Source organism: Tamandua tetradactyla, chromosome 3 (genome assembly GCF_023851605.1).
Source record: "Tamandua tetradactyla isolate mTamTet1 chromosome 3, mTamTet1.pri, whole genome shotgun sequence".
Taxonomy (NCBI): domain Eukaryota; kingdom Metazoa; phylum Chordata; class Mammalia; order Pilosa; family Myrmecophagidae; genus Tamandua; species Tamandua tetradactyla.
Window position 1 is genome coordinate 130,740,922 of NC_135329.1, and position 27,295 is coordinate 130,768,216.

Here is a 27,295-nt window from a genome sequence, read left to right on the forward strand (position 1 = left end):
GATAAGCTTAATTCTGCCCTTGCCTGGGGCAGTTGGAGCCTGAGAAACCTTGCAGGTATATCCAAAAAGCAGTCAAGCCATAGAAACACAGCCACAAAAAAGAAAAGAAAAAAAAAATCCTCCTTTTCAGAACAGGACCCCTGTTCTTCAGGTTTGACAATCAAGAGCTTAAGTCTGTACATTGCTCTGTGTATCTCCAGATCCTATGTGCCCCCTCCTTTCCTTCAGAGCCCAGACCCTTTCAAGTATTTTGTCCTGTCTGATCCAAAAATCCTCCATTTTTTTGTTTTTATTTTTCTGTCAGCCCTGCCCCCTCTGCTCTGGGGCAAAACCCAGCAACCTCAGCTTTTACTCGAGGTTTAGCTGAGCTGGGGGCCTATTTTTACAGTCAGAATTTGTTAATTAATTCCACAATTGGAGGGTGGTTGAGCTCAGCCCCTGCTGCTCGTAAGGTCTCTTTCCTTTCCCCTCTGGGAAGCAGTTGTGGAGGAGGGGCGCTGGACTCCATGACTTGGGGAACTCACAGTTCTGGGGGGGGGCTTGCAGCTGGTCCAGACTGGGGTCCGCTGTGTCACTGACATGGTCCCAGTAGTTGTTCTGTACTGTTTCTGGCTATTTACTAGCTGTTCTGGAGGACGAACTAAATCCCACACCTCAGTAAGCCGCCATCTTGGCTCCTTCCTCAAGCCTTTTGTTTCTAATACACTCTTGACTACTGATTTTTGGGTGGTCAGATAATATATGAAAAGTAATTAACACAGAGCTATGTATGTGACAGGCATTCAATGAATAATAAACAACAACAACAAAGAAAAGAATAGGGCATAAAAAAGGTGAAACAGACATTTTCTTCAATGAAAAACATACATTAGAATTAACAAAAAGGCATAGATTCTTTGGTCAGGCTCCTGAATGAGGTGCAATGCTGACTCACTGGGGACATCCAACGCAAGGAGTTTTTCTGGGTGGGCTGCCAAGTTGCCTGGGTGCTGTACCCAAGAAGGAGAAAGGGAGAAATAAAGAAATGCTGATATGCACAAAGGTAGTACTATGTCCTGAAGGAAGGGCCTCTGGGACATAAAATACTTCACCAGGTGATTTATTCTTCCAAGTGCTGTCCATCCATTCCTCTTTCTCTGTGAGTGCATGTGTGTATGTGACATACACATGTACATTCCTGTGCACGATTTGAAGGAAAGACTAGGAAAGGGGCAGGCAGGTAGGAAGGTAAGGGGAGGAAGGAAACACTGGCAGCTGTGAATGCTGACCTCCCATGTGGGCAGAGCACAGAACACACAGGAATTCCTCCCACAGATTGACTTACATGAAAAGGGTCTCTAGTAAAATCATGGCCCTAGTTGCTCTGTTATTCAATGCATATATTTAAATCAACAGCCTAGACAAAAAAGCAAAGTGCTTGCTTTGAACATGTAGCTTCCCATGGAACCACTGAAAAGCTCTATTCTGCTTCTGTTTTTAGCTCTGAGCCATCTCCTAACCCTCACTGTGCTCCTCGCCTCCTACTGCTGGGTTCCAGCATTGGTAGTAACCCTAAGGTCACCTCTGTTGGTAGGATTTTTTCTATCACACCCCTGTAGCAGGCTGGGAATTGTATGAGGTGTAAAAGGGCACAGCTTCTCTCTCAGCATCAGGAAGACACCTGTGCAAGAAAAGTCTAAATCTACACAAATAGACCTAAGAAGCACTGACTACTCTCCATTTGAATTCTCTCCTCATTTTAGTTACACCTCTCTTTTTGCGGGGAAGGGGGGGTGGTGCATGGACCGAGAATCCAGCCCGGGTCTTCCACGTGGCAGGCGAGTGTTCTACCACTGAACCACCTGTGCACTCTATATTGCCTTTTGTTCTAAAACAAACACCACACCCCCCCCCCCACACAACTCACACACTTTACATGAAAATAAAATGCTTAATTGTTAAAAAACATTTCTTCTCCATTACAAACAGTTAGAAGATAAAATCTAAGCACAAGTGAATATATTAACAATGTTAGATGATTAATAAATCTTTGTAGAAAGTAAAAATCTTAAATTTGTTACTCAAAAATCAATTTGACAATAACATTGTATGATTCAAATTCATCTCAATAAATAATTTAATACTCTAATGTACCACAAGATTTTGATTTTGACAAGTTACTGATTATAGATAGATCTTATCATCCTGAATCTTCATATCAAAGCACAGTCAAGTTTCTGTTAAAAAGTTCCTATTTTACCTGTTTGTAATAGTTACAAGTTCAGGAGGACAGTAATAACCACTGGAGGCATCGTTAAAACTTCGAAGAATTGGGTCAATTTTGTAGCAGAATCCAGTATGTCTCTCCCATCCCTTAAGAAAGGCAAAAGGAAATTAACAACAAAAACCGACTCAGCTAAAAAAGCAAAATATCTTTTTTGCACACTGTCACTGACCACTTAGGTAACTTTCTTCTCTAACCCATTCAAAACTTGGACTTTTGTTTTGATAACTTCATATTTATTCTATCTGGTAAAGCCATTAGCTACAGATACTTCTACATTTATTTAAACCTAGTGAAAGCAAATGAAAATAAAGGGGGACCACCCTAGAATGCTCTCTCTCACTGTCTCTCTCATATACACATACACATATGCACATGTATACACACACAGACTTCAAACTTACAGAATTTCATACAAATGGCTCACACAGGAGGGTAGAAATGAAGAACATTGGCTCTGGAGTCCAAATCCTGGATTTGAGTACTGTTAGACTGCGTGTTTGACACTATATGACCTTATTTAACCTCACAACATCTAGGTTTCCTCATCTGTAAAATGGGGACATACTATTATCTATGGGGTTGTTCTGAGAATCTAAGGGCAACAACCCAGGCAGAGACCTTAGAATAGAGTTGGGGACTCAGTGGTGAACAAAGAGGACATCTGGCTAATATTGCATCTAGATACTACTGTATATTTTTTACAGCTGTCTCTCACTGGTTATTTCATGTTATCCCACTGAGATCCACTGAGGATAGGGATGGGGATAAAATCATGAACTAGTGGATCAGCTGGGCTTGGAGGACCTGATTCTGGTATAATTCAGAATAGTCTTGGCTGGATCACCATGCTTCCAAATAGAGAATGGCCAAAACATATTTATTTTGTAAAGATTATTTTTAAATTAACTGTCTGGCCTTTTGTCTAAGAAAAAAGCAAGCTTTGGCACTCAGACAAAATGACAAGCTTGAATGGAGAGTGGTCCTATTACTCAAAATCATATGGAACAGTAGACATGTATTCATTGATCTTCTATATTTCAACTGAGTTATTTTCATTTTTTCTTTTGATATTATTTAATGATATCACTTATATCTACTTTTACTCATTCATCAGTTTTAAAATACTCCTCACTTTGTGTCCTGTCTATGCTTGCCTGCTTTTGATCATATATAAAATGATTTATACTATATTTCTTGGAAAAGATCTTGGACTTGTGCAAATTAAAATAAAAAACCTTTTTCTAGAAATTGGCTATTTCAGTTCAAAACATATTAAATGAGGGTGGATTGTAGGTGCTCATGCATGCAATCAACAGAGGTCTCACACTGTGAACTCACTCCCTTTACTTCTACACCCTACCTTCTCTGGGTGAAGCAACTGACAGCTTGAGTCATGGTGGGTGACGCTGGGTGGGGTCAGGGAGGTAAAGTGGCTCTTATATCTGGAAGGACAGGTTGACAATTGGACCTTTCTGAAAAACTATTCCCTTTTCATTAGTGGTATTTAGATCACAGACTGCTTAGCAAAACAAAAATTCAAAGAACTGAACAGGCCTAAGAACAGGGGGGGTAGACAGAGATATGGCTCACTAATAACCAGAAAAAGTAAGACTCTTTACTATAAGCCTTTGTTCATACATCCATACAATGAAAGTGGGAAGAAACATCAAATATATTGATTAACATGCTTTGTACACTAGGTGCCATTTCACTTTTAAGTGAAGTGATGATGATGGCAATACTGAAGCAATTGCTCATATTGTCTAATCCCAAAAAATGACTCAGAGGGGGAAAAAATCTCTTTTTTATTGGCTGGGAAATTATCAAGACTCATTCTGTAAGTAGATTTTGCATGTGCAGACTATTTAGAGAATTGCATTGAAGCAAATGGCTAAAAGAAAGGAATCTTTCAAAACCATATTGATAGACTGATGCATATTGCAGTTAGTGGGAATTTTACCATAATGCTAGCACTGTCTCTGAACTCAGGAGAGAGTTTAAATACTGTAATGCTGGACTGAAAAGGGAAATAGTAAACAGAGGTTTGAACACAGCATCAGTCCTGCTTCTGCTGTGTTAAGAAGTTAACTGTCCCTTAAACAAAAATAAAACATTCATTTGCTTTGAAAGACACAAAAAGATAAAAATAATTTCAGTATTTCTGATCAGAGATTAGGTAAGTGATCAGCTATAACAAATTCGGAAATTGTAATCATGAGATACAATGTTTGGTGATATGAGCTATAGTATGCATATTGTACAGCTAGCTTATAAAGAGCAGCATACATGTTTACACATTGATTGACGAATAAAAGGCTGTTTCTGGGAAGATGGGTTATGGTTTAGTTGGAACATAAATAACTGGCTTAGATGAGAAAATAACTAATTGGTACAGAATTTCTATTTGGGGCAATGAGCAAGTTTTGGAAATGAATGGCGGTGTTGGAACAACAACATTGCGAATGTAATTAATACCACCATTGAATTATCTATTTGGATGTGGTTAAAATGGTAAATTTTAGGTTGTACATATGCTACTAGAATAAAGTTAAAAAAAAAAAAAAACCATACGACTGTATAACACAGCGAGTGATAATAAACTATGGACTATGGTTTATAGTACAATTATAATAATTTTTACTCATTAATTGTATCAAAGGTACCACACTATTGCAAAATGTGAATAATGGGGGCATTCTATATTTTCTGCATGATTTTTCTATAAGCCAATAATTTTTCTAAGAAATAAAAAAGAAAAACAGAGCAGCTGCATAAAAACCAGGTTTGGAGGGATTGTAGGAAAATGGTGGAGTTCGGAGCTCCAGGACTCAATCCTTCCACCAAAATATTATTAAACAGGCAGGAACTGTCTGAAACAACTCTTTTGAAATTTTACAGGCCAGAAAAACACTGTACAGCATGCAGGGAAGAGCGGGAGAAAGAGGCAGATAAATTATGGTAAAGAACAGTAAATCGCTCTCTCCACAGGGCAGCTCTGGGTGCCCACCTCCCACTCTCATGGTAGGACACCATGGGGTCCAGCCCCTGCCTAGCTCACTGATGATAGTAAGGGATGTAAAAATCCTTTTCCCCAAGACCAGCGCTGGGCATGCATGATCACTGATGATAGCTTTGAATTAGTGAATTCAGATCACTGGGGATCCAGCTCTGAGGGAAGCTGTTGTTTCAATCTTCCCTGGACAAAAGCACTGTCAGCCACTATTTCAACTCTATCCAGACAGGAATGGTGTTAGTGGAGACTTAAAGTAGCTGTACTTCCTTGGGGCTATGGGGACTATTAAAGGGCTATATTTGCTGAGTAGGCCAAGAAAGTTTAGCTTTGGGGAGCTGCTGGAAAGTTCTTTGGAGCCCAGGGCACTTCGGATACTGACTGCGCCTCCTTTTTTCCTGCTTTTTCTGGAGTGATACAAATGTTCTAAAAATGATCATAGTGAAGAACAGACAACAAAGTGATGATATTGTGAGCCACTGATTATATAATATGGTTGGCCTTCATGTGTGTGGATATTTCTAAATAAAAATATATATTTTAAAAATAATGTTAAGTCTACCAAAAACAATATACAGGTTCAGTGCAATCCCAATGAAAATTCCAACAACTCTTCTTGCAGAAATGGAAATGCAATCATAAAATTTATATGGAAGGGTAATGGGCCCTAAATATAGCCATCTTTAAAAATAGAATGGAGTTGGAGGACCCACACTTCTTGATCTTAAAATTTATTATAAAGTCACAGTAATCCAAACAGCATGGTACTGGCACAAGAACAGGCCTAAAGATCAATGGAATCCAATGGAGAGTTCAGAAATTAAACTTTACATTTATGGCCAACTGATTTATGACAAGGGGGCAAAAACCACTCAATTGGGAAAGAATAGTCTCTTTAACAAGTGGTGCTGAGAAAACTGTATCTACACTTGCAAAAAAAAAAGGACCCCTACCTCATATCATATATAAAAATCAACTCAAAATGGATCAAAGTCATAAATATAAAATCTAGAACTATCAAACTCTTAGAAGAAAGCATAGGGAAGCATCTTAAGGACCTTGTATTAGGCAACAATTTCTTAGATTTTACACCTCAAGCACAAGCAGCAAAGGAAAAAATAGACAAATGGGGCCTCATCAAAATTAAAAGCTTTTGGTCCTCAAATGAGTTTATCATGAATGTAAAACTACAACCTACACAATAGGAGGAAATATTTGGAAATTACATATCCAATAAAGGTTTAATATCAGAATATATAAAGAAGCCTTCACCCTAATCACAAAAAGACAAATACCCCAACTTTAAAATGGGCAATGACTTGAATAGACATCTCGCCAGAGAAGATACACAAATGGCCAGGAAGCACATGAAAAGATGCCATTAGCCATCAGGGAAATGCAAATAAAAACCACAATGAGATGTCATTTCACACCCATTAAAATGGCTGCTATAAAAAATAATAATAACAATAATAAGCGTTGGAGATGAGATGAAGAAATAGGAACACTCATTCATTGTTGGTAGCAATGTCAAATGGTGCAGCTGTTCTGGAAGACTGTTTGGTGGTTTCTCAGAAAACGAAGTATAGAAATACTGTATGAACCAGCAATCCCACTACTTGGTATGTAGCCAAAAGAACTGAAAGCAGGGACTTGAACAGATATTTCCACACTGATAATTGTGGCATTATTTACAATTACCAATACGGAAGAAATCCACACGTCCATCAACAGATGAATGGATAAATAAAATGTGGTATACAAATACAATGGAATATTACTCAGCCGTAAGAAGAAATGAAATCCTAATACATGTGACAACATGGGTGAACCTTGAAGATATCATGAATGAGTGAAATAAGGCAGCATAAAAGGACAAATACTGTATGACCTCACTGATTTGAAACAATTAGAATAAGCAAATTCATAGACTCAAAATCTAGAGCACAGTTTACCAGGGGATAGGGTGGAGATAGAGAATGAGAGGTGGCGGCTTAAAATGTTCAGAGTTCCTATCTGGAATGATTTGATAATGGATGGTGATGATGGCAGCACAACATTATGTATTCAATTAACAGCACTGAAATACATACCCAAATGTGATTAAAAATGGAGATGTTAGGTGGTACATATGACAACTATAAAAACTTTTTTAAAAAGGAGCCATGGAACTAGATTACACAAACAGCAAACTCTAAGTTAAACTATGGACTTTAATTAATAGTACAACTATAAAAATGTGTATCATCAGTTTTAACAAATATTTCACACCAATGCAAGGTGTTGGTCACAGCGTGGTATAAGGGAATCCTGTATTTAATGCATGATTGTTTTATAAACTTACATCTACTCTAATAAAAACAAACAAAAAAAAGCAGGTTGGGAACTTTTTGAAATTCATACAGCATAAGCATTTCCAATGTTTTAAATTCAGATTCTTGAGTATGTGTATGTGAGAGAGACAGTGAGCACGAATGCGAGTGCACATGTGCTGAGGACACTGAGAGATAGATTTTATCTGATTTTACTGCAGGATATTGAATGTATTTCAGGAAATTTACAATAGACAACAATTTTATACCTAAATTTAAATGTCAAGTATTAAGTATTTTATTACTTCCAGTACTTAAAATACCTTATTATTTAAAATACTAAACAAAAAAATTTTATTACCCTTCTCCCAAATAATAAATACAGTGCAAAAAATGAATATCTCTATATTACTGTATTCTATTCAAATGTTGAAGTCTAAGAAAAGTGAAAAGGAAGACCAGGCTCTGGATACAGAAGTTCACTCTCTGATTCAAAAGAATGGAATAGTTTTCACTCTGACATCACACTTGTAAAATACAAAAACCATAATACAAAAACCACATGTGAAACAGGGTATTGTTTGTACAGATGGTATAAAAAGAACATTTAAAATTTTTATCTCAAAAGAAAAGTAAATCTGAGGTCCATATGGCTGCTTAGATAATGATCCATAAAAGTAGCTTTCCCAGAGCCGTAAATCCTTCCTGTGACTCCAGCTGATGATTGTATGGTTGGTTAGAAGTAACTCATACAGACTAGAAAAGGAGGGAGAGAGGAAGGGAAGATGGCAAAGGGTGACAGGGAGTGAGGGAGGGAAGAGAAGGGAGAGAAAAGGGAGGGAGAAGTGAGGGTGGGGGAAGAACAGAAAGGGAGAGGATTCACTTTAAACTGACGGTTGGTCAATTATTCTAGGTATGAAAAGTCCCTGAGCATAAATTGCAATGTTACAAGCACTCACCTCCTGACAGCCAGACCCAGTGTCAGAAAGGACATGGCCTGGTTTTTTACAGACGTAAAAAAGTGTTTCTTCACAATTTTTAACTTTCCAGTATCCCTCCTAAGGGGGAAAATGTTACATGATCAATGAACACACTCCATTATTGATGGGTGATACCAATTATGAACAAAAACATTATGAATAAATATATAATTAAAAATAAATGTTTCAAGATGGAGTAATGTCTCCTGACCCTGTGCTGCCGGGGAAAGGGCAGCTGCTCCGTCTCTAAGAGTGGCGGCTCCCGCGCTCTCTCCAAGGTCTGCGATTCTGGACCGGATGAGAGAAGGGGAGGAGCAAACTGTCATCTCCTGATTGACTGCTGGGTCAATCAGCCTGGCAATTTTCACATGTTACCTCAACGTTCCTGTGAGGTTAGCATTATCAGTCCCACTTTAAAGATTAGGTTTAAAATCTTGCAGAAGGCCTGCTAGTCAGTAAAAATCGGAGCAAGGATATATACCAAAGTCAGCCTGCCTTTCCATTAAGTTGTTCTCAATTTTTCTCTGAAAATGATGGAATGGACCAATGGACGTAAACCTTTAGTGGGATCAGAATCTCCTGGAGGGGTTACTACGACACAGACTACGGGGCCCCGGGATGAGGGTTCCGCATTCAGCAGGGCTGGTGGGACTTGAGATTTGTGTGTCTAACGTGTTTTCAGGGGACGTCGGCGCTGCTGCTCCCGCCCACCGAGCGAGAATGCCGCTTCCTCTCTTCACTCACTTCAAAGTGTTAAATTTATCAACAGATACTGGGGAAACGCCTGACAGCTACCACAAATCACCTGAGAGAACGTTTCCGTAGCTGACGTCCATGCCCAACCCCCAGCATCCTCCTTCCTCACTAATTCTCGAAAGCCCCACCCTATTTCCTCTTCAGATGACAGGAAGAGACCTTCACATCTTCTTCTAGTTCTACCAAAGGCTGCTCTCTGGTCCTTCATCAATAACAAGGCACAATTACTGCTCACATATGAAAAGTGTATCCTCCGAAAGGATTTTTTATTTTATCAAAAATCATGACCTTAGCTAAAACTCAGATTCCAGGTGGCATATCAGGCATCCAGGATATTAGGGGAATATGGAGCTCTCCCATTACCTTCAGAAACATACTATGCAGGGGGCTGACACCTTCATCTACCAGAGCAGCCCTGCATCCTTCTCCCATGGAGTTCCCCAGCAGACCATTCCGTTTATAGGATAGTGTCAGTATACTGCAGTTGCCTGATAACTGTTGGATGGATGGATAGATGAATGAATAAATGAAGTCGTTTCCTAGGCTCTCACATTCAAATCTAGATGTCGACCATGATTAAGCAACTTGTTGATTATAATAATTATACTCATATTAAGTTCTACTTCATAGAAATAAATGTCACTTTTTGAGTATATACTTTTTATAGAACTATGAGCTGCCAAAAAAGGGGCCCACAAAATGTCATATTTAGAGCAGCATTCTCCTGACACATTCAGTAATATTCATCTTTCCTCATTCTTTTAAAAATAATTTCACTGTCCAAATGTTGGCTCTTGTTCTGTAAACATGTAAGTGAAGTACCCACAACTGCAGGTAAGAGAGGAGAATGTCAATGGGAAATGAAGGTCAACCTAATTATATCAAAACTAATACAGCATCAGAGAGTGTAGTATACACTGTGGTGGATTTCAGCAGAGCCAAACTCAAGAGGGACATCCAGAGGGCCATCAGTTCTCTCTCCTGAAACATGACTCTGAGATAGGTCTTTTTCTTAAAAGATAAAATAAGGAAATATGCCATTAAACAAAAACTGCTTTTTAGGAAACAAAAACCCCAAAAGCTATGGGGGCGCGGGCAGAGGTGCGAGGGGTGCATGGTCCAGGAATCAAACTCACGTCTGCCACATGGAAGATGAGCATTCTACCACGGAACCACCCGTATACCCCACTGAACCACCCATGCACCCCAGAAACTTGATGTTTGGATGGCACAATCACTTTGCCGAGCTACTTAAATAACACTTAATAAACTGCTCCTAAGGGGAACATGACATGGTGTCCTGTTGATTAGAAAAAGTGAGGATCCCTGCCAAGTAGCTAGACCCTGCTAAGTTCAGGGAGGCCGTCATGGTTCCACAGCTATTTGATCAAAGAGGTTAAGTCTGCTTTAAACATATAATAAATGCTTCACATGGTTTGGGATTAAACTAATTCTATGTAATCAGATGCTTTATATAAATGAGAGCCTGGGACAAAGGGATAATTATGATGTGAAGGTCACTTAGACTGTCACATTCTTGTAAGGAGAAGAGAAAGATTTTCCACTGATTTTCAAAGAGGTTGAACTGTTGAAATCCTTTTATGTTAATAAGGCAAGGGAGCATAAGAACCATCACTCCCCAGAGTAATTGTCCAAAACTCAGTTCTGTCCCCTCAACTTCTCCATGGTTGTCAATGGCTCCACCCAGTTCCTCAAGCCAAAAACTTCAACCCCTACATCTCATTTAACAAAACATCCTGTCCCCTAAAGGATCTTTGGATCTGCCTAGTTTCTGTGCTTCTATTTTATTCCTCTCCCAGCCCTTCTCTATATAGCAGCTACAGTTACTTTTTACAGTGTAGAGCAGATCACACTACCCATCTCCTTAATAGTGGTTCTGACACACCACGGTCTATGAGCTTGGTGCTTTTGCATTCCTCTTGCCCATCTCCTACTGCCTCCCCATCATTCATACTCTTAGGCCACACAGGTCTACTTTTTGGTTAACAGTCATGGCAAGCCTTGATCTACCACTGGGCCTTTGCACTTGCTGCCCCTCTGCCTGGAAAGCTTTTCTCCCTGCTCTTCAAGAGGCTAGATCCTTCTCTTAAAGTCCCAGCTTAAATGCCACCTCTCTGGAGAAGTCTTCTGTGACCATCCTGCCCAAAGTAGGAGCCCCATCCTAAATCTGTCACCATCATGTCAACTGTTTCCTCAGAGCAATCATCACAATTCTAATTACCCTGATCTTTCTGTGTGTACCAGTTTACTGACTAGGCCAGGTGCCCTCCGTACAAACCCAGCAGAGTGAGTGTTGAACAAATGAATGAACTTACAGACTGTTCTGCTGAGACACATAGCTGGCTTCTATTTGGAAAAATTTGGGGCTCAAGTTTGTGCCAATTAGTAAAGGTAACTGAGGAGCCATTAAACCATTCAAAGGAAACTGGAATTTTAGTGCTGCTCAAACCAATCCATGTTTCTGATGCATTTTCTGTAAGAGATAAATGTAAATTACTTACAGGAACCCTATGACCTACAAATGAGATAATGTACTGAAACTATTACCAAAATACATCACCGTGAATGTGATTTCTTTATTTCTTCATGTGATGGAACCTGTTTAAATCTCAATTTGAAGAACCTGCTTAAACTTTTTTTCTCCCTAATAATGTTCTGATCTGTGTGATACATACAGGCCCTGTGAGTGAGGCAGAGTGAGAACTGAAACCAAAGCAAGGACAAAGCTGAAAGAAGTCAGATTCCTGAGACTAATTAGTTCCTGCTACTGTTACATAAAGCGGATCTGAAAAGTCTGGTTTTACTTCTGACCAGAGAATAGGAAAAATAGGAAGGTCCATTGAACTAGGAAAAGTACTTTCTTTTGTAAACTCTAATGACCGTCTAGATATAAGACATATTTCTTCTTGTCTTTTTTTTTTCCCTTGCCATGGTAAAAACAGAGCAGAAGTTCAGAGAGGCATTCAAATGGGAGCAATGGAGTTGCTTAAAAAGTAAATAAAGCTTAACAGCCTAAACACGATTGAAAAGACCTTGAGAGAGATGTGGCTGAGGGAGAAGTTAAAGCCCCCCTGTTAAAATAGAGGCTGTCACAGGATTATTTTAATCCAAAATACAAAAGATGATAAGTTACCGAGAAGGATTTTCATTTTCACTCCAAACTAAAACTTAACATTGGGAAGGTATCAGAGTATGGAGATTTTTTTTTTTTAATTTGCTCTAAATTATTGAGTTCAAAGTTTTCCAGCATAATTCTATGTCAAGTACATAATACTAGTAGGAGAAAGTCTGCTGTGATGGACTAAAGTTGCATGGATGCCTAGGAGCTTGGAACTCCTAAGCACTGCAGGCAGCTTGAAAACCACTGCACCAAATGATCTATGTTCATTAGTTAAAGTTACTTCAATCCAATTATTTGTCCAGGGAATTCCCTTTATTACTTGGATTACATAAGCACAGCACATTACTGCTATCTAGTGGCCATAATGCTATATTATTCGTTCAGGGATTTTATTAGACATATCAAAAAATAACCTTGGTCCTCTTTTAAAACTTTAAAACCATCTGTGCTGGTTTTGAGCTATATATACCCCAGAAAAGGCCAAATGCTTTTAATCCATCCCTGTGGGGCAGACCTATTGTAGGTGAGACCTTCTGGTTCAATTGGGATGTGACCCAACCCATGCAAGGTGGTTCTTAACCCTGCACTGGAGCCCTTTATGAGAGCTCACACAGAGAAAAGTCCCGGAGATACCAAGAAAGGACCCACAGGAGCTGAGAGAGAAAGCCACCGAAACCAGAAGCTAAACCCAGGAAAGAAGGACCAGCAGAATCTGGGCATGTGCCTCCCACGTGACAGAGGAACCCCAGATGCCAGCGGCCCTTCCTCAGAGAAGGTATCTTCCTCTTGATGCCTTAATTTGGGCATTTCCATGGCCTTAGAACGGCAAATTTGTAAACTAGTAATTCTCCATTGAAAATGCCAACCCACATCTAGTATATTGCATTCCGGAAGGTTTAGCTAATTGAAACACAATCTAATATATCTGGACTATGTGATGATGTTAAAAGGTTTCTGAACATGTATTTTGTAAAAATCCAATGCCTTTTCACTCATGGTTATTATTTTAGAAACTTCAGGTGTAGATGCCATAAATCATCACTTTTAAATAGCTTAAATTTCTTTTCAAACTGCACTGATTCAAAGTTAGTACATTATATTTCATACTTCTTAAATCAAAGGCAGTTGGCACTCACCATTTCCAAGGAGAGACACTAGAAACTCCACTTCTGCTAACGAAGCTATATCTATTAATGTACTGTTATCAGACTGGCAAGAGCACACAGCCTCACTCCATGTCTTTTCTTCTTTCTGAAGTTTGTAGCAATTACGATTGTATGGATTCCAGCCAGGCTCACATTGGGTAGCATAATATTTCCAAACATCCTTTTCTTCTTAAACCAATAAAACAATGTCATTTTTCACGATTATTTTAACATTACTCATTACCCTTAATAATAAATTGCTATCAATTTATGATTACTTTAAACATTTTAAATACAGAAACATATGACACAATGAGGTACAAATAAATCAGAGAATCTTAAATCTTCAGAGTTGAGAAAGATCTGATCTAATCTCAACACTTCATTTTCTAGATGAGATATCGAAGAACCGAAGGGGTAGGGAGACTTGCCAAAGGTCATACAATCAAAGCATCAGGACTAGATACAACATTTAATGTTAGAGTTGTCCATTTTTTAAATCTTTTTAAACTGAAAAAGAAGTATAAGGGAGCACAATTTAAATGATATTCCAAGGATTTGGTATGCAGTTTGCAAGTGAGGTAGATATTTATGCTTAGCTGAAAAGAGCCTGACATTCTGACACTTCCTCTAAAGCAGGAATGACAGTTAGGTTTCACCCTAAGGGTCACCCTGAGTGCCTGGTTACTGTCACTCTGGGTTGGGATGGTTGGGGTCATAATTGACTTAGAGGAAAACAGTGCCATAGTGCTTTGGACATTAGAGGGGAAGGCGGTGGTGTGCATGACAAGTTTTTACTCTCCTTGTCCAGGAGCTTGTAATAGCATTTTTCCTATTTTATCAAACCACAATTGATTGCCTTTCTTAAGTAATAATTTAGTTAGATATAATTTCATTGCTATTTTGGAACTCAAGATAGATTCTTCAAAAACTGCTTCTAGGACTCACAATGATTAGAATCACAGTCAAGGGATGTTAGAATATGTACTCCAGTGATTTTTTTCAACTTAAAAAGAAATAGTCATGGAACTCTTTTTTAAAAATGGAACCTTAAACTTCCTTTTAAAGGTAAGATAAAAAGAATAAAGAGGGACTCCTCTGAATGCAGCAAGGCAGGGCCAAGCAAGAAACCCGGGGATCTTAGGAACATAGTTTGAAAACCCTGGACTAGATCATCAAAAGAATTTGCTAAATTTGAAGGGACAGGAAATAATCCAAATAAGCCTAGTTTAGATCATTCCATTTCTGGTCAGAAGACCAGAAGGCTAATTGAAGTCAGATCACAATGAACAGATCAGAAGAATAAACAAAAGAAAATACATAAGACAGAAGGAAAGAAAAGTAGCAGGTAGGAGTGCAGGAGGGGATAAGAAAAACAGGAATAAGGAAGAAACAGTAAAAGGAGGAGGATGAAAGGAAGAAGGGAGAGAGAAAAGAATGATAGTCTGTAGCAATTTCAGCAAAACTTTGAAATAATGATATAATCTCTACATATAAAATAACAAGATCCCCCCGCCTACAATACTCCTAGGCTTAGTTATTTAAAAGAAAATGGAAGCTGAAACCTAACTTACAGGGACAATGTTGAAAAATGATAATTCACCTTATCATTTTAAATCTAGAGTTGTTTCTAATTATGTTTATAATGATTCTTTTGAAAATGGTTCTGTTTTTAATCTTAACTTTCTGAGTTATGAAATTTAATTCCCACAGAAACTAAAAAGAAGTAATAGATCTTAAATAGGAAATAATTTGACTTCAGGTACTACATTATAATTAGGAATTATTTAAGTTTTAATTACACCTAAAGTTTTGTATGTTATGCAGGGTGGGGGTGGGGAAATGTTATTAATAAGAGATAATGTGGTAGAAAATTAATTAATTTAATAAAAATACTTTCTGATTTACTTAATTTCTAGAGAAACCAAAATTAGAATAGAAAAGGGAACATTTCTTATTTTTCTGAAGCATAATGACTAAGAATGCACATTTTTAAAAATGTTTATATGTCCAGGTTATTTTGTTTAGTGTTTAGTAAAAACCTAATTACATTTGTTGAATTCATGGAAACTATAGGAAAAGAGATAATACCAAGTTACAAATTTTTACAACTATAAACTGGGCTTAGATAAATTCAAAGTATGAATTACTAGCAAAAAAAAAAACAGAGGAACTTGAATATAATGAAAGGACGACTAAACAATGGGTAAGAACAACTTAAAGCACTTACCAACTACTTCAAGTTCAGTGTGGTTTAAATATTTTTTACATATATAAGGCAAGGTAGACTCACAATCCCGACTCCTCCAGGCATTTGGCATGAATGAGTTAAATGTTCCACAGTAATGTTCAACAAATGGCTCAAAGTTGATGTCTGAAAATGCAATATTAGAAGTTAATGCACTTAGCTTAATATATGTTGAAATGTAGTTTTAGCATCAAGGGGACAGCTCTCATTAGACATATATAGTAAATCCTATAAAACCTTATATTATACCTCTGGTTTAACAGTTAATGAAATGATTTCCCAAAGATCACAGAAGAGCCTGTTTTAAGCTTATAATATTTTTGAAACTATTCTTGAAATTCCATATTTTGAATAACAATTGAAATATTTTTGCAATTTTTAAAACAGCTGACTGGACTCTAGGCTCTGACCCCAATCTTTCTGCAACCTTGCTTAAATAGTTCACCTTCTCGGCCTCCACGTCTACCTTACTGTTTGGAAAAGCTGGCTTTCTAGGAATTGAATCAAGCTTAGAAAGTGTTTCTACGCCAGTTTGAAAACAGCATGTCATATACACACAGGGGAAACGCTGCTGTTTAAGGCTGTGGGATGATGCCACATGTTGAAGGTTACATAAGACACTCCAGGTACCTGGCTTCCAGTTCAGGTAGTTGAGCGGTGTTCCATCTGACCACTGCCAGCCAGCATCTTCATCCAGCTGATTCAGACCTATCCACACCTCCACGGCTTCCCTGCTTAAGTGCTCTGAAATGAAGAGAATTGAGGAGTTTCTTAAAAAGATTCAATGTCATGCTTCTTTTTTGTGTTTTCATATTCCTGGAACAGAGAGTCACAAATTAACCCCAGTCAATGACAGGAAAGAATTTAGGTGTTGCCAAGTTGCACCTTGCTGTTTCAGTGTAACAAAGCAAGCCTCCATCTTCTTGGGGAACAAGTCTCCCAAAGGCTTACTTACAGAAGTTCTTTAGCTGTGAAATGCTTAATCTAAGCATCCAGAAATATTGGCTTTTGGCGACTGCCAATTTAAAAGGATGAATGGTTACAAGATTGAGGCCATCTTATCGTGTGAGTTCATGCACTTAAAGATTATACAGGGTGGAGGAAGACGTTTTGAGGGCCACTCCCAGAAAGTGCCTCTCTCTCCTCCCTCCAACGCATGCCTCATGGTCTCAGTTTGCAGGCTTGGGTACCCTGTACCCTGATACCACTTCAGGGCCTGAGGAAGGGATTGGAAGAAATGCTGTTCAATCTGTATAATGGGGATCTGCCTGTGTAAATATTATTTTTTGTACTTTTCAAACATTTTTGAAAATTTTCATAGCTACAAATTTTTAAATATTAAAGAAGCTTTTTCTTAGGGAAAGGAGGAAGAGAGCAGGTAAAGTGTCATTGGTGAAAGGAGGTAAGTCTTCAAAGTTAAGAAGCTATGCTAATGACTCCTGAATCATTATATTGATATTTCTTTTAGTCTCCAGTGTCTTGGAGCAGCCAGAAGGAAAAACCTAAAATTGTGGAACTGTAACCCATTCCAAGCTCTGAAATCTGTTCTATAGCTAATTGTGGTGTGCTTTGAAATTTATTTCAATTTATAATTTGAAATTTATTATATGTTATTTTTCACAATAAAATAATTTTTTTTTTTTAAAAAAAGAGGCTATGCTAAAGCAGGCAGGGGGGTTGCTGCCTGGTGTGAGATTCAGCAGGAGTTATCTGGCCAAGGAGCAGAATGATCCAGAGAGGCGGGTAGCAGGTTGGAAATGAAGGCAGTAGCTCCTCTGTGATTGCCTAACCCACTTAAAAGGCAAGACAAAAAAGTTCTTTATACTTTTGAGACTCCAGAAAGCACCAAACAGAAACAATATAATATACTTGGGCATCATCCTTTCAAGTTTCTGTGACCTTAACATGAAGTCCCATCCTAATGTCCATTTGATGACTTTTGATAGCATTATATGATTAAATCATTTAACAGGTATTGTAATGAGGACTTTGGAGGTGGAATGTAAGATAGATTGACAAAACAGGGAGAAATTTCCACATTTAATATCAGGGTAAATTATATGTTACATATTTATTTTTAGATAATCCAACTAAAATATTTAAATATTAATTATTCTTATTTTAGAATTATTCTGAATACCCATGTGAATTTGTTTTAACAATACACACAAAAATATGTACTTAAAGATACGAAAAAGTCTATTTAGTTTTACAATTAGAGGGTGCTTCTTTTTTAAGGTGGTCCTCAATACTGTAATAACAAACTGAAACCTAAATTCTTTTGCATATTTCTCGACATTCATTTCAGCTTCGATAATTTCTTATATCATGTTTAATATTCCCCGTCATCTTTTATCAGAGCAAAATTTTAAATTTAAGGTGGGATAAAAAGCTATTAGCAAGAAACCTGACACTATCTTCTTCCTTAAAAAATACCTAGGTTAGAACAGATTTCTGCCTTTGTGAATAGATTTCTGCATCCGTAAACAATCCTAAAAGACTAATTAAAGAACTGAGATCTTTAAATCAAAGTCTCTAACATTTCTTAGTTTTATTAGTCATTAAGACAATCTGATGTGTAAGCCCATATCTGCTTGTTAGAAATCCTGACAGTTAAGACAGATAATACTTACGATTCATAAGTGGTGTGCATACACAAATGATATAAAAGCTATTACAGGCTAATAATGCTTTTGGAAATTGATATTTTCCTGCAATGACTTGCTCAAATCAATCCAATGATAATTCTCCACTTTTACACAGCTTTGGGGGAAAGCACATGCACACCTTGCTCATGTACTTGTCACAATCCTTCTCAAAGGTACTCACAATTTTTAAAAGCCTTAAAATGTGCTTAGACATGTGGATTCCAAATGGAAATCCACTTATGCAAACTTAATAGAAATAATAATAATAGAGGTATGTGCAGGGATGGTTTATAATAGCAAAAAATAAAAAGACAATGAAATACATTTTAAAATATATCTAATAGAATAGATTAGATAAATTACTGCCAACCTGCAAAACTATGTACTCATTAAAAATGAGGATGCAGATCAATATTTATAGACATGGGCAGATGTTCATTACACGTGGTTAAGCAAAATAAGCAGATACCAAACCACGTGTATAGTTGTTGTTAAGTAGCTGACACACGTTGAATGCTTGACATGTGTGCCAGCTACATTTCTAAGACATCTACTGCATTATAACATGAAATGCACACCGCCAAGAGGTAGCACTGTGATTATATCCATTTGGTAGAAGGGGAAATGGAGGCACAGAGAGGTTACGTCATGTGCTTGGGTAACTCTGCTGTAACTGGTAGAGGTAGGATTCAAACCCAGGCAGGGTGGCTCTGTGGTCCCTGCTCTTCACCACTGTGTAACAGTTGCCTCATGTCTTTATTCAATACCATTTGTTTTAGATACTACATACACACATCTCCATTTACAAGTTACAGAAAACATGGTTATCTCTAAGCTGCAGAACTATAGGAGATTTTTCTTTCTGTATACCTGAACCTTAAAAAATTATTCTAGAATAAACAGGTACTTGTGCAATGAAATTTGAAAAAAAAAATGGGTGTCAGAAACTTTTTTTTTTTTTTTTGGGTGTCAGAAACTTTTAATAAAAGTTACTAATTTTGTGGCACTTTTAAGTGTCTCCAAAAATTTTTAAAAAGCTGGATGTTCACACATACAAAGAAGTTTAATCTCTAAGGGAGAAGGAAGAATAGAGTTTAAGTGATAAGTGAAACACAAATCAAGCTCATTAGCACAACTCTTTGAGATATTATTGTCCTGTACTATTAGTTAATGTGTCTGTTTTTGCTTTTCCAACTAAACTTTAAGTGTTTTGGCATCCACCAGAAGGCCTACTATGTACCTCACATAATGAATGCTAGATAAAATTCTTTTTAATGCATGCATTAGTAAACTATTGTTTATGAATGGAAATCGAATGGTTAAGATCTCCACAAGAATAAAGACTTGTGCTTCAGTTTAGAAGTCTCCCTGATCCACTTGCTACAGCTGCAAATTCTAAGGGGTCCTTGCTGTTGCTGTAATTTCTCTTCTCCAAGGAGGAAAAAATGAGGAAGATGTGACTGTGCACCAAAAGGAATGGCCCAGGGCTCATGCTGTAATTCTGTGTATGATTTTGGATCATACAGAAAAATATTTTTTAAGGAACTTTGTTTCCAGTATATATTTTTGCACATATGGACACAGTTGTTAACAAGTCATATTAAATTGTATTAAAATCAGTGCGTCATTCACCTACTTACGCCTTATAAAATTTTCTTCAGTTTCATCTGCAATACTTAGTAAAGTGCCTCCTTGCATCTGACATGAAGAATGCGCTTCAGTCCAAGAGAGAAATGAAAGCAGGTTGAACTGGTAGCAAATGTGCAACTTCTGGTCCTTCTCCCAGACAGCATCACAACCTACCTCTGCAGAATCTGGAGATAAAGTCCATTAAAAACATTCACTAAAGTCTTATTTTATCTATACAGAAATTTATTTATAAGATGAATATGAATGGAATGATCCCAACTTGCAACCTCTAACTTTAATGCCTTACCTATTCTTGATTAGGTCTCTATGATGAAGTCTATATAGCTATTCCATTAACAAACATGATTAAATTCTCAAGATTTACCTAAGGAAAATCAACAAATTATCAATAAAGAGGCTCAGGTCCTTTCCCAGGTAAATATCAGAGACCGAATTTTCAAGAGAAGGAAATAGAAGTGAAGTTTTTGTGAAAATAACATCTGAGTTCCTTAGGAAGCAGGCATTTAGAACATGACACTGAGAGCTGTGTGAATTTAAATGTTTTCTTGAGATATGACTGATTGCAAATATTTTAAAAGGCATCCAAAATGCAAGATGGAATAGTAGAGATACAGCAGAAATATGAGTCTATAATTAGCACAAATTCCAAATAAATATTGAAAAACAGGAACAATGACATTGACTTTAAGAAAGGAAGTTATTTCAGCCAAGAGGAAGAGAAACAAAATCCACTTGTAAGGCACTGGCCAAGGATCAAAGAGGTCATTTATGAGGTGGGTCCAAGATGGCAGCTTAGTGAAGTGTGGAATTTAGTCTGTCCTGCAGATCAGCTAGTAAATAGCCAGGAACAGTACAGAACAACTGCTGGGGCCACACTAGTGACCGGACACACAGCGTACACCAGACTGGACAAGCTGGACCAGCTGCGATCCCACCCAGAACCGTGAGTCCCCCATGCCACGAGGCTGGTGCCCCTCCCCCACAGGCTGGTTCCATAGGGGAAAGGAAAGAGACTTTACTAACAGCAAGGGGCTGAATGCAACCAAGCTCCAATTGTGGAATTAATTAACAAATTCTAAGTACTAAAGATAGACCCCAGCTTAGATGAATCTTGAATAAAAGCTGAAGTTGCTGGTTTTTCCCCCAGTGCAGAGGGGGCAGGGCTTATGGAAAAAGAAACCAAAACACAGGTTTTCATTGATGAGACAGCACAGAATACTTGAAAGGGTCTGGGCCCTGAAGGAAAGGAGGGGGCACATGGAGATTCGTAGCGCAACATACTAACTTAAGCTCTTGATTGGCAAGCCCAAGGAATAGGGGTCCTGCTCTGAAAAGGATTTTTTTTTTCTTTTCTTTTTTGTGGCTGTGTTTCTACAGCTTGACTACTGTTTGGATACAACTGCAAGGTTTCTCAGGCTCCAACTGCCCCAGGCAAGGGCGGAATTAAGCCTGTCTGAGAGACAAAGAGGCTGGTCAGGGGGAAGGAAATAATTCCCTGCAGGCTGTAACTTTCCCAGGAGAGGAATGGGGCCCAGCTCAGGTGAAATCCCTCCCTCAAGGGGTCTTGTAAATTGAAGTGATTAAAGCCAACCTATAACCTCTCCTCTGTCTAAACCAGGCCCCGAGCAGGGAGAGTATGAGGAAGTTAAAGGTGCTGCATCACTTTATGCTGGTGGAACCTGCAGGCAGACAAAGCCATATACCAGCAGCTTAGGAAAAACACAGAGTCTAGAGGCTTCATAGGAAAGTCTTTCAACCTGCTGGGTCTCACCCTCAGGGAAAACTGATGCAGGTGACTCTCTCCTCCTGAAAGGAGGCCAATCTGGTCTGGGAAAATCTGATTGGGGTCTATAATACCTAAGCAGACCCTTTTAAAGAAAAAAAAAGGCACCATACAGGCAAGGAAAGAAACAAGAACTGAAAAATCAGTTACACAAAACCTACACTATAGGTCTAGAATAAGCTGAACTGAATGTCAAAGAACAGACAGAGAACAAAGTCATCTAACAAGAAAATCCTAGATTAAAAAAGTGAAAACAATCTCCAGAATAAACTAATTAAAGAATTTAAATGTCTAGACACCAGCAAAAAATAACGAATCATACTAGGATAATTGAAGATATGACCCAGTCAAAGAAACAAACCAACAATTCAAATGAGATACAGGAGCTGAAACAATTAATTCAGGATGTTTGAACAGACACAGAAAATATCATCAAAAATCAAATCAATGAATTGAGGGAGGATATAAAGAAGGCAAGGGATGGATAAAAAGAAGAAATCGAAAGTCTGAAAAGACAAATCAGAGAATTTATGAAAATGAAAGACACAGTAGAAGAGATAAAAAAAAAAAAGAAAGCACAAGAAAATACAGGGGAAAGAATGGAAAAATATGAGCAGGGATTCAGGGAATTCAATGACAACATGAAGCACACGAATATACATGTTGTGGGTGTCCCAGAAGGAGACAAGAAGTGAAAATGAGGAGAAAAATGAATGGAGGAAATTATCACTGAAAATTTCTCAACTCTTATGGAAGACTTAAAATTACAGATCCAAGAAGTGCAGCATACCCCAAACAGAATAGATCAAAATAGATATACTCAGGATGTCAGATGCCAAAGAAAAAGAAGAGAGAATATTGAAAGCAGCAAGAGAAAACCCATCACATACAAGGGAAGCCCAATAAGACTATGCACAGATTTTGCAGCGGAAACCATGGAGGCGAAAAGAAGGTATTTATATATTTAGATACTAAAAGAGAAACTGCCAAACAAGAATTCTATATCCAGCAAAACTGTCTTTCAAAAATGAAGGGGAAATTAAAGCATTTTCAGAAAAAAAAATCACTGAGAGGATTTGTGACCAAGAGACTGGCTTTGCAAGGAATACTAAAGGGAGCACTAGAGATAGATATAAGAAGACAGGAGAGAGAGGTGTAGAGAAGAGTGTAGAAGTGAAGACTATCTGTAAAGGTAAAAAGATGAAAAATGACATATGACATGTAAAATCCGAAAGGCAAAATGGTAGAAGAAAGTACTGCCCTTACAGTAATAACACTAAATGTTAATGGATTACACTCCCCAATCAAAAGACATAGACTGGCAGAATGGATTTAAAAACAGGACCCATCTAGATGCTGTCTACAGGAGATGCATTTTAGACCCAAGGACAAACATAGGTTGAAAGTGAAAGGATGGGAAAAGATACTTCATGCAAGCAACAATCAGAAAAGAAACAGGAGTAGCTATACTAATATCTAACGAATTAGACTTCAAATGTAAAACAATTAAAAGAGACAAAGAAGGACACTATGTATTAATAAAAGGAACAATTCAACAAGAAGGCATAACAATCATAAATATTCATGCACCGAGCCAGAGTGCTCCAAAATACATGAGGCAAACACTTAAAACACTGAAAAGAGAAATAGACGCATCTATCATAATAGTTGAAGACTTCAATTCCCCACTCTCATCTAGACAGAGGATCAATAAAGAAACAGAGAATTTGAATAATACAATAAATGAGCTAGACTTAACATTTATAAAGGACATAAAGGACAGAACATCTAGACAGAGGATCAATAAAGAAACAGAGAATTTGAATATTACAATAAATGAGCTAGACTTAACAACATTTATAGAACATTACACCCCACAACAGCAGGATACACCTTTTTCTCAAGTGTTCATGGATCATTCTCAAGGATAGACCATATGCTGGGTCACAAAGCAAGTCTCAATAAATTTAAAAAAACTGAAATCGTACAAAACACTTTCTTAGATCATAAGGGAATGAAGTTAGGAATCAATAATAGCCAGAATGCCAGAAAATTAAAAAATATATGGAGGCTCAACAACACACTCTTAAACAACCAGGGGGTCAAGGAAGAAATTACAAGAGAAATCAGTAAATATCGCAAGGCAAATGAAAATGAAAACACAACATATCAAAATTTATGGGATGCAGCAAAGGCAGTGTGAAGAGGGAAATTTATTTCCCTAAATGCCTATATTAAAAAAGAAAAGGGTAGGCCACAGTGGCTCAGCAGGCAGAATTCTTGCCTGCCATACTGGAGACCTACGTTTGATTCCCGGTGCCTGCCCATGCAAAATAATAATAATAATAAAAATAAAAAAATAATAAAATTAAATAAAAGAGCAAAAATCGAGGAATTAACTGTTCACTTGGAAGAACTAGAGAAAGAACAGCAAACTAACCCCAAAGCAAGCAAAATGAAAAAAATAATGAAGATTAGAGCAGAAATAAATGAAATTGAGAATATGAAAACAATCGAGAAAATCAACAAAACCAGAAGTTGGTTCTATGAGAAAATCAATAAGATTGATGGACCCTTAGCAAGTTGACAAAAAGAAGAGAGAGAACACAAATTAAAAAAATCAGAAATGGAAGAGGAGGCATAACCACCGACCCCATAGAAATAAAGGAGGTAATGAGAGGATACTATGAACAACTTTATGCTAATAAACTAGACAATGTAGATGAAATGGACAACTTCCTAGAAAGGCATGAACAACTAACATTGACTCAAGAAGAAATAGACGACCTCAACAAACCAGTCACAAGTAAAGAAATTGAATTAGTCATTAAGAAGCTCCCAAAATAGAAAAGCCCAGGACCAGATGGCTTCACATGTGAATTGTTCCAAACATTCAAGAAAGAATTAGTACCAATCCTGCTCTCTTAAAAAAACTTGAAGAGGAGGGAAAGCTACCTAACACATTCTATGAAGTCAACATCACCCTCATACCAAAGCCAGGCAAAGATGCTAAGAGAAAAGAAAATTACAGACCAATCTCTATAATAAATATAGATGCAAAAATACTCAACAAAATTCTTGCAAATTGAATCCAATACAACATTAAAAGAATTATATACCATGATCAAGTAGGATTCATTCCAGATATTGCAAGGACAGTTCAACATAAGAAAATCAAGTAATGTAATACACCATATCAACAAATCAAAGCAGAGAAACCATATGATCTTGATTGATGCAGAAAAGTATTTGCAAAATTCCCTTGAGGGAATGGTGAGAAAGAGGGAAAATTCAACTTCCCCATTCGGAGAAGGCCTGATATTCTCACAAGCAGTGAGGACAACAAAATCAATAGGCCAAACCGTCAATCTTGGGGTTTGTTTATGTGAAACTTATCCCAGCAAAGGATAGGCTGAGCCTACTTAAAATTAGGCCTAAAAGTGACCCCCAGAGAACCTCCTTTGTTGCTCAGATGTGGCCTATTGCTCAGTCAACATGACAAGCAAACTCACCACCCTCCCCCTCTCTATATGGGACATGACTTCCAGGGGTATAAACCTCCCTGGAAATGTGGGACAGAAATCCTAGAATGAGCTAAACTCAACATCAACGGATTGAGAAAGTCTTCTTGACCATAAGGGGGAAGAGAGAAATGAAACAAAATAAAGTTTCAGTGGCTGAGAGATTTCAAACAGAGTCGAGAGGTTATCCTGGAGATTATTCTTAAGCATTTTATAGATATCCCCTTTTTAGTTTAAGGTATATTAGAGAGGCTAGAGGGAAGTGCCTGAAACTGGAGAGCTGTGTTCCAGCAGCCATATTTCTTGAAGATGACTGTATGATGGTATAGCTTTCTCAATGTGACTGTGTGATTGTGAAAACCTTGTGTCTGATGCTTCTTTTATCTACAGTATGGACAGATGAGTTAAACACATGGATTAAAAATAAATAAATAATAGGGGGAACAAATGTTAAAATTAAAAAACGTATATATTGGAAAAAAAGTAACAGCTTAAAGGAAAAATATTGCATTGTGGGAATTAAGACAAATATGAAAATAAAATGCATGTTAAATATAAAGCCACATTCCTGCCAATCCTAAAGAATACCTAGGGCATTATATAAGATTCTACAAAGGTTCCATGCACTAGAGTAACTTTCCAGAAACCTACAACCTTCAGATGGGTCCCTGGACCAGGAAAGTCCTGAAATGCAGAGGGGTCAGCCTTTCCAAAATATCATTAGTTCCATCCCTGTATCCCATATGATCGACAGCCCCTTCCAACATGAAAGAGTTAGAAAGAGCATAGCCCAAAGACCCTTAAAGAGTGGGAGAAAGATCAAAGGTGATGATGGAGTTATACAGAGAAGATATTGTTTAACAAATGAGAATGAGTGCTAAATCATTATACTGATATTTAGTTTAGCCTCCAGTGCCTTAGAGCGGCTAGAAGGAAAAATCTAAAATTGGGGAATTGTAACCCATACAAACTCTGTAATCTGTTCTACAACTAATTATTGTGATGTACTTTGAAATTTATTGCTTTTATGTACATGTTATTTAAAGAGAAGGAGGAGTATAATAGAGAAGAAAGGATTTAACAAATGAATATGACTGCTGAATCACTATATTGACATTTCTTTTGGTTTCCAGTGTCTTGGAGCAGCTAGGTGAAAAAAAGAAAAATCGTGAAACTGTAACTCATACCAAAATGGAAAATCTATTCTATAGCTACTTGTTAAGATGTACATGGAAGTTTATTGCTTTTTTGTATATATGTTATATTTCACAATAAAAAAAACATTAAAAAATAATAATAAATATAAAGACACAAATAGGTTAAAAGTAAAAGGGCATAAAGCATGTCAGGCACGGAGGAGTGATAGGAATCAGGGCAGTGATGTCAGTGTTGGACCAAGCAAACTCCAAATCAGGAAGACTGCCAGGTCTGATTGAGGAAGGAGACGGAAGCCTCAGCTCCACTGACCACGTGACTTGGGAGGACACCCCACCCCACAAGCACACACAGGGCCTGTACTAGGATGGCTCACGCTAGGCCCTCAGGTAGGACTCCATACATTTAAAAGGACTGAACTGATACAAAGAGTTCCTTGATGGCAAGAGAATTAGAAATGTAAAACAAAAATATATCTGGAATAAAACTTTTAAGGAAATATATTAGAAAAAAATTGTTTTCACTTGTTACCCCAAAAGACTTCAAAGAATATGAACTACAGTATAAAATAATTTGTTTTTTTCCCTTACATAAAAAAAGCATGTCTATTAGTGCTTCTTTTCCTAGAGCTAGCAATGATACTGGACCGAAAACATCTTTACTGGTATTTTCTATGGAA

At 37.6% G+C, this 27,295-nt stretch overlaps 1 protein-coding gene across 2 annotated transcripts in view; it reads right to left on the reverse strand.

Moving 5' to 3' along the window:
• PLA2R1 (phospholipase A2 receptor 1) overlaps nucleotides 1–27,295 on the reverse strand; it is a 128,245-nt gene that overhangs the window by 72,259 nt on the left and 28,691 nt on the right. Inside the window, exons 4-10 of one of the 2 annotated variants that reach the window (XM_077153975.1) lie at nucleotides 20,148–20,321; nucleotides 16,490–16,603; nucleotides 15,842–15,985; nucleotides 13,603–13,797; nucleotides 11,661–11,818; nucleotides 8,548–8,646; nucleotides 2,240–2,352 (exon numbers count right to left, since the gene is read on the reverse strand). In XM_077153975.1, coding sequence (XP_077010090.1) covers nucleotides 2,240–2,352; nucleotides 8,548–8,646; nucleotides 11,661–11,818; nucleotides 13,603–13,797; nucleotides 15,842–15,985; nucleotides 16,490–16,603; nucleotides 20,148–20,321 — 997 coding nt within the window. Of the gene's footprint in view, nucleotides 1–2,239; nucleotides 2,353–8,547; nucleotides 8,647–11,660; nucleotides 11,819–13,602; nucleotides 13,801–15,841; nucleotides 15,986–16,489; nucleotides 16,604–20,147; nucleotides 20,322–27,295 lie in introns of both variants that reach the window. The other variant, XM_077153974.1, reaches the window with a different exon arrangement.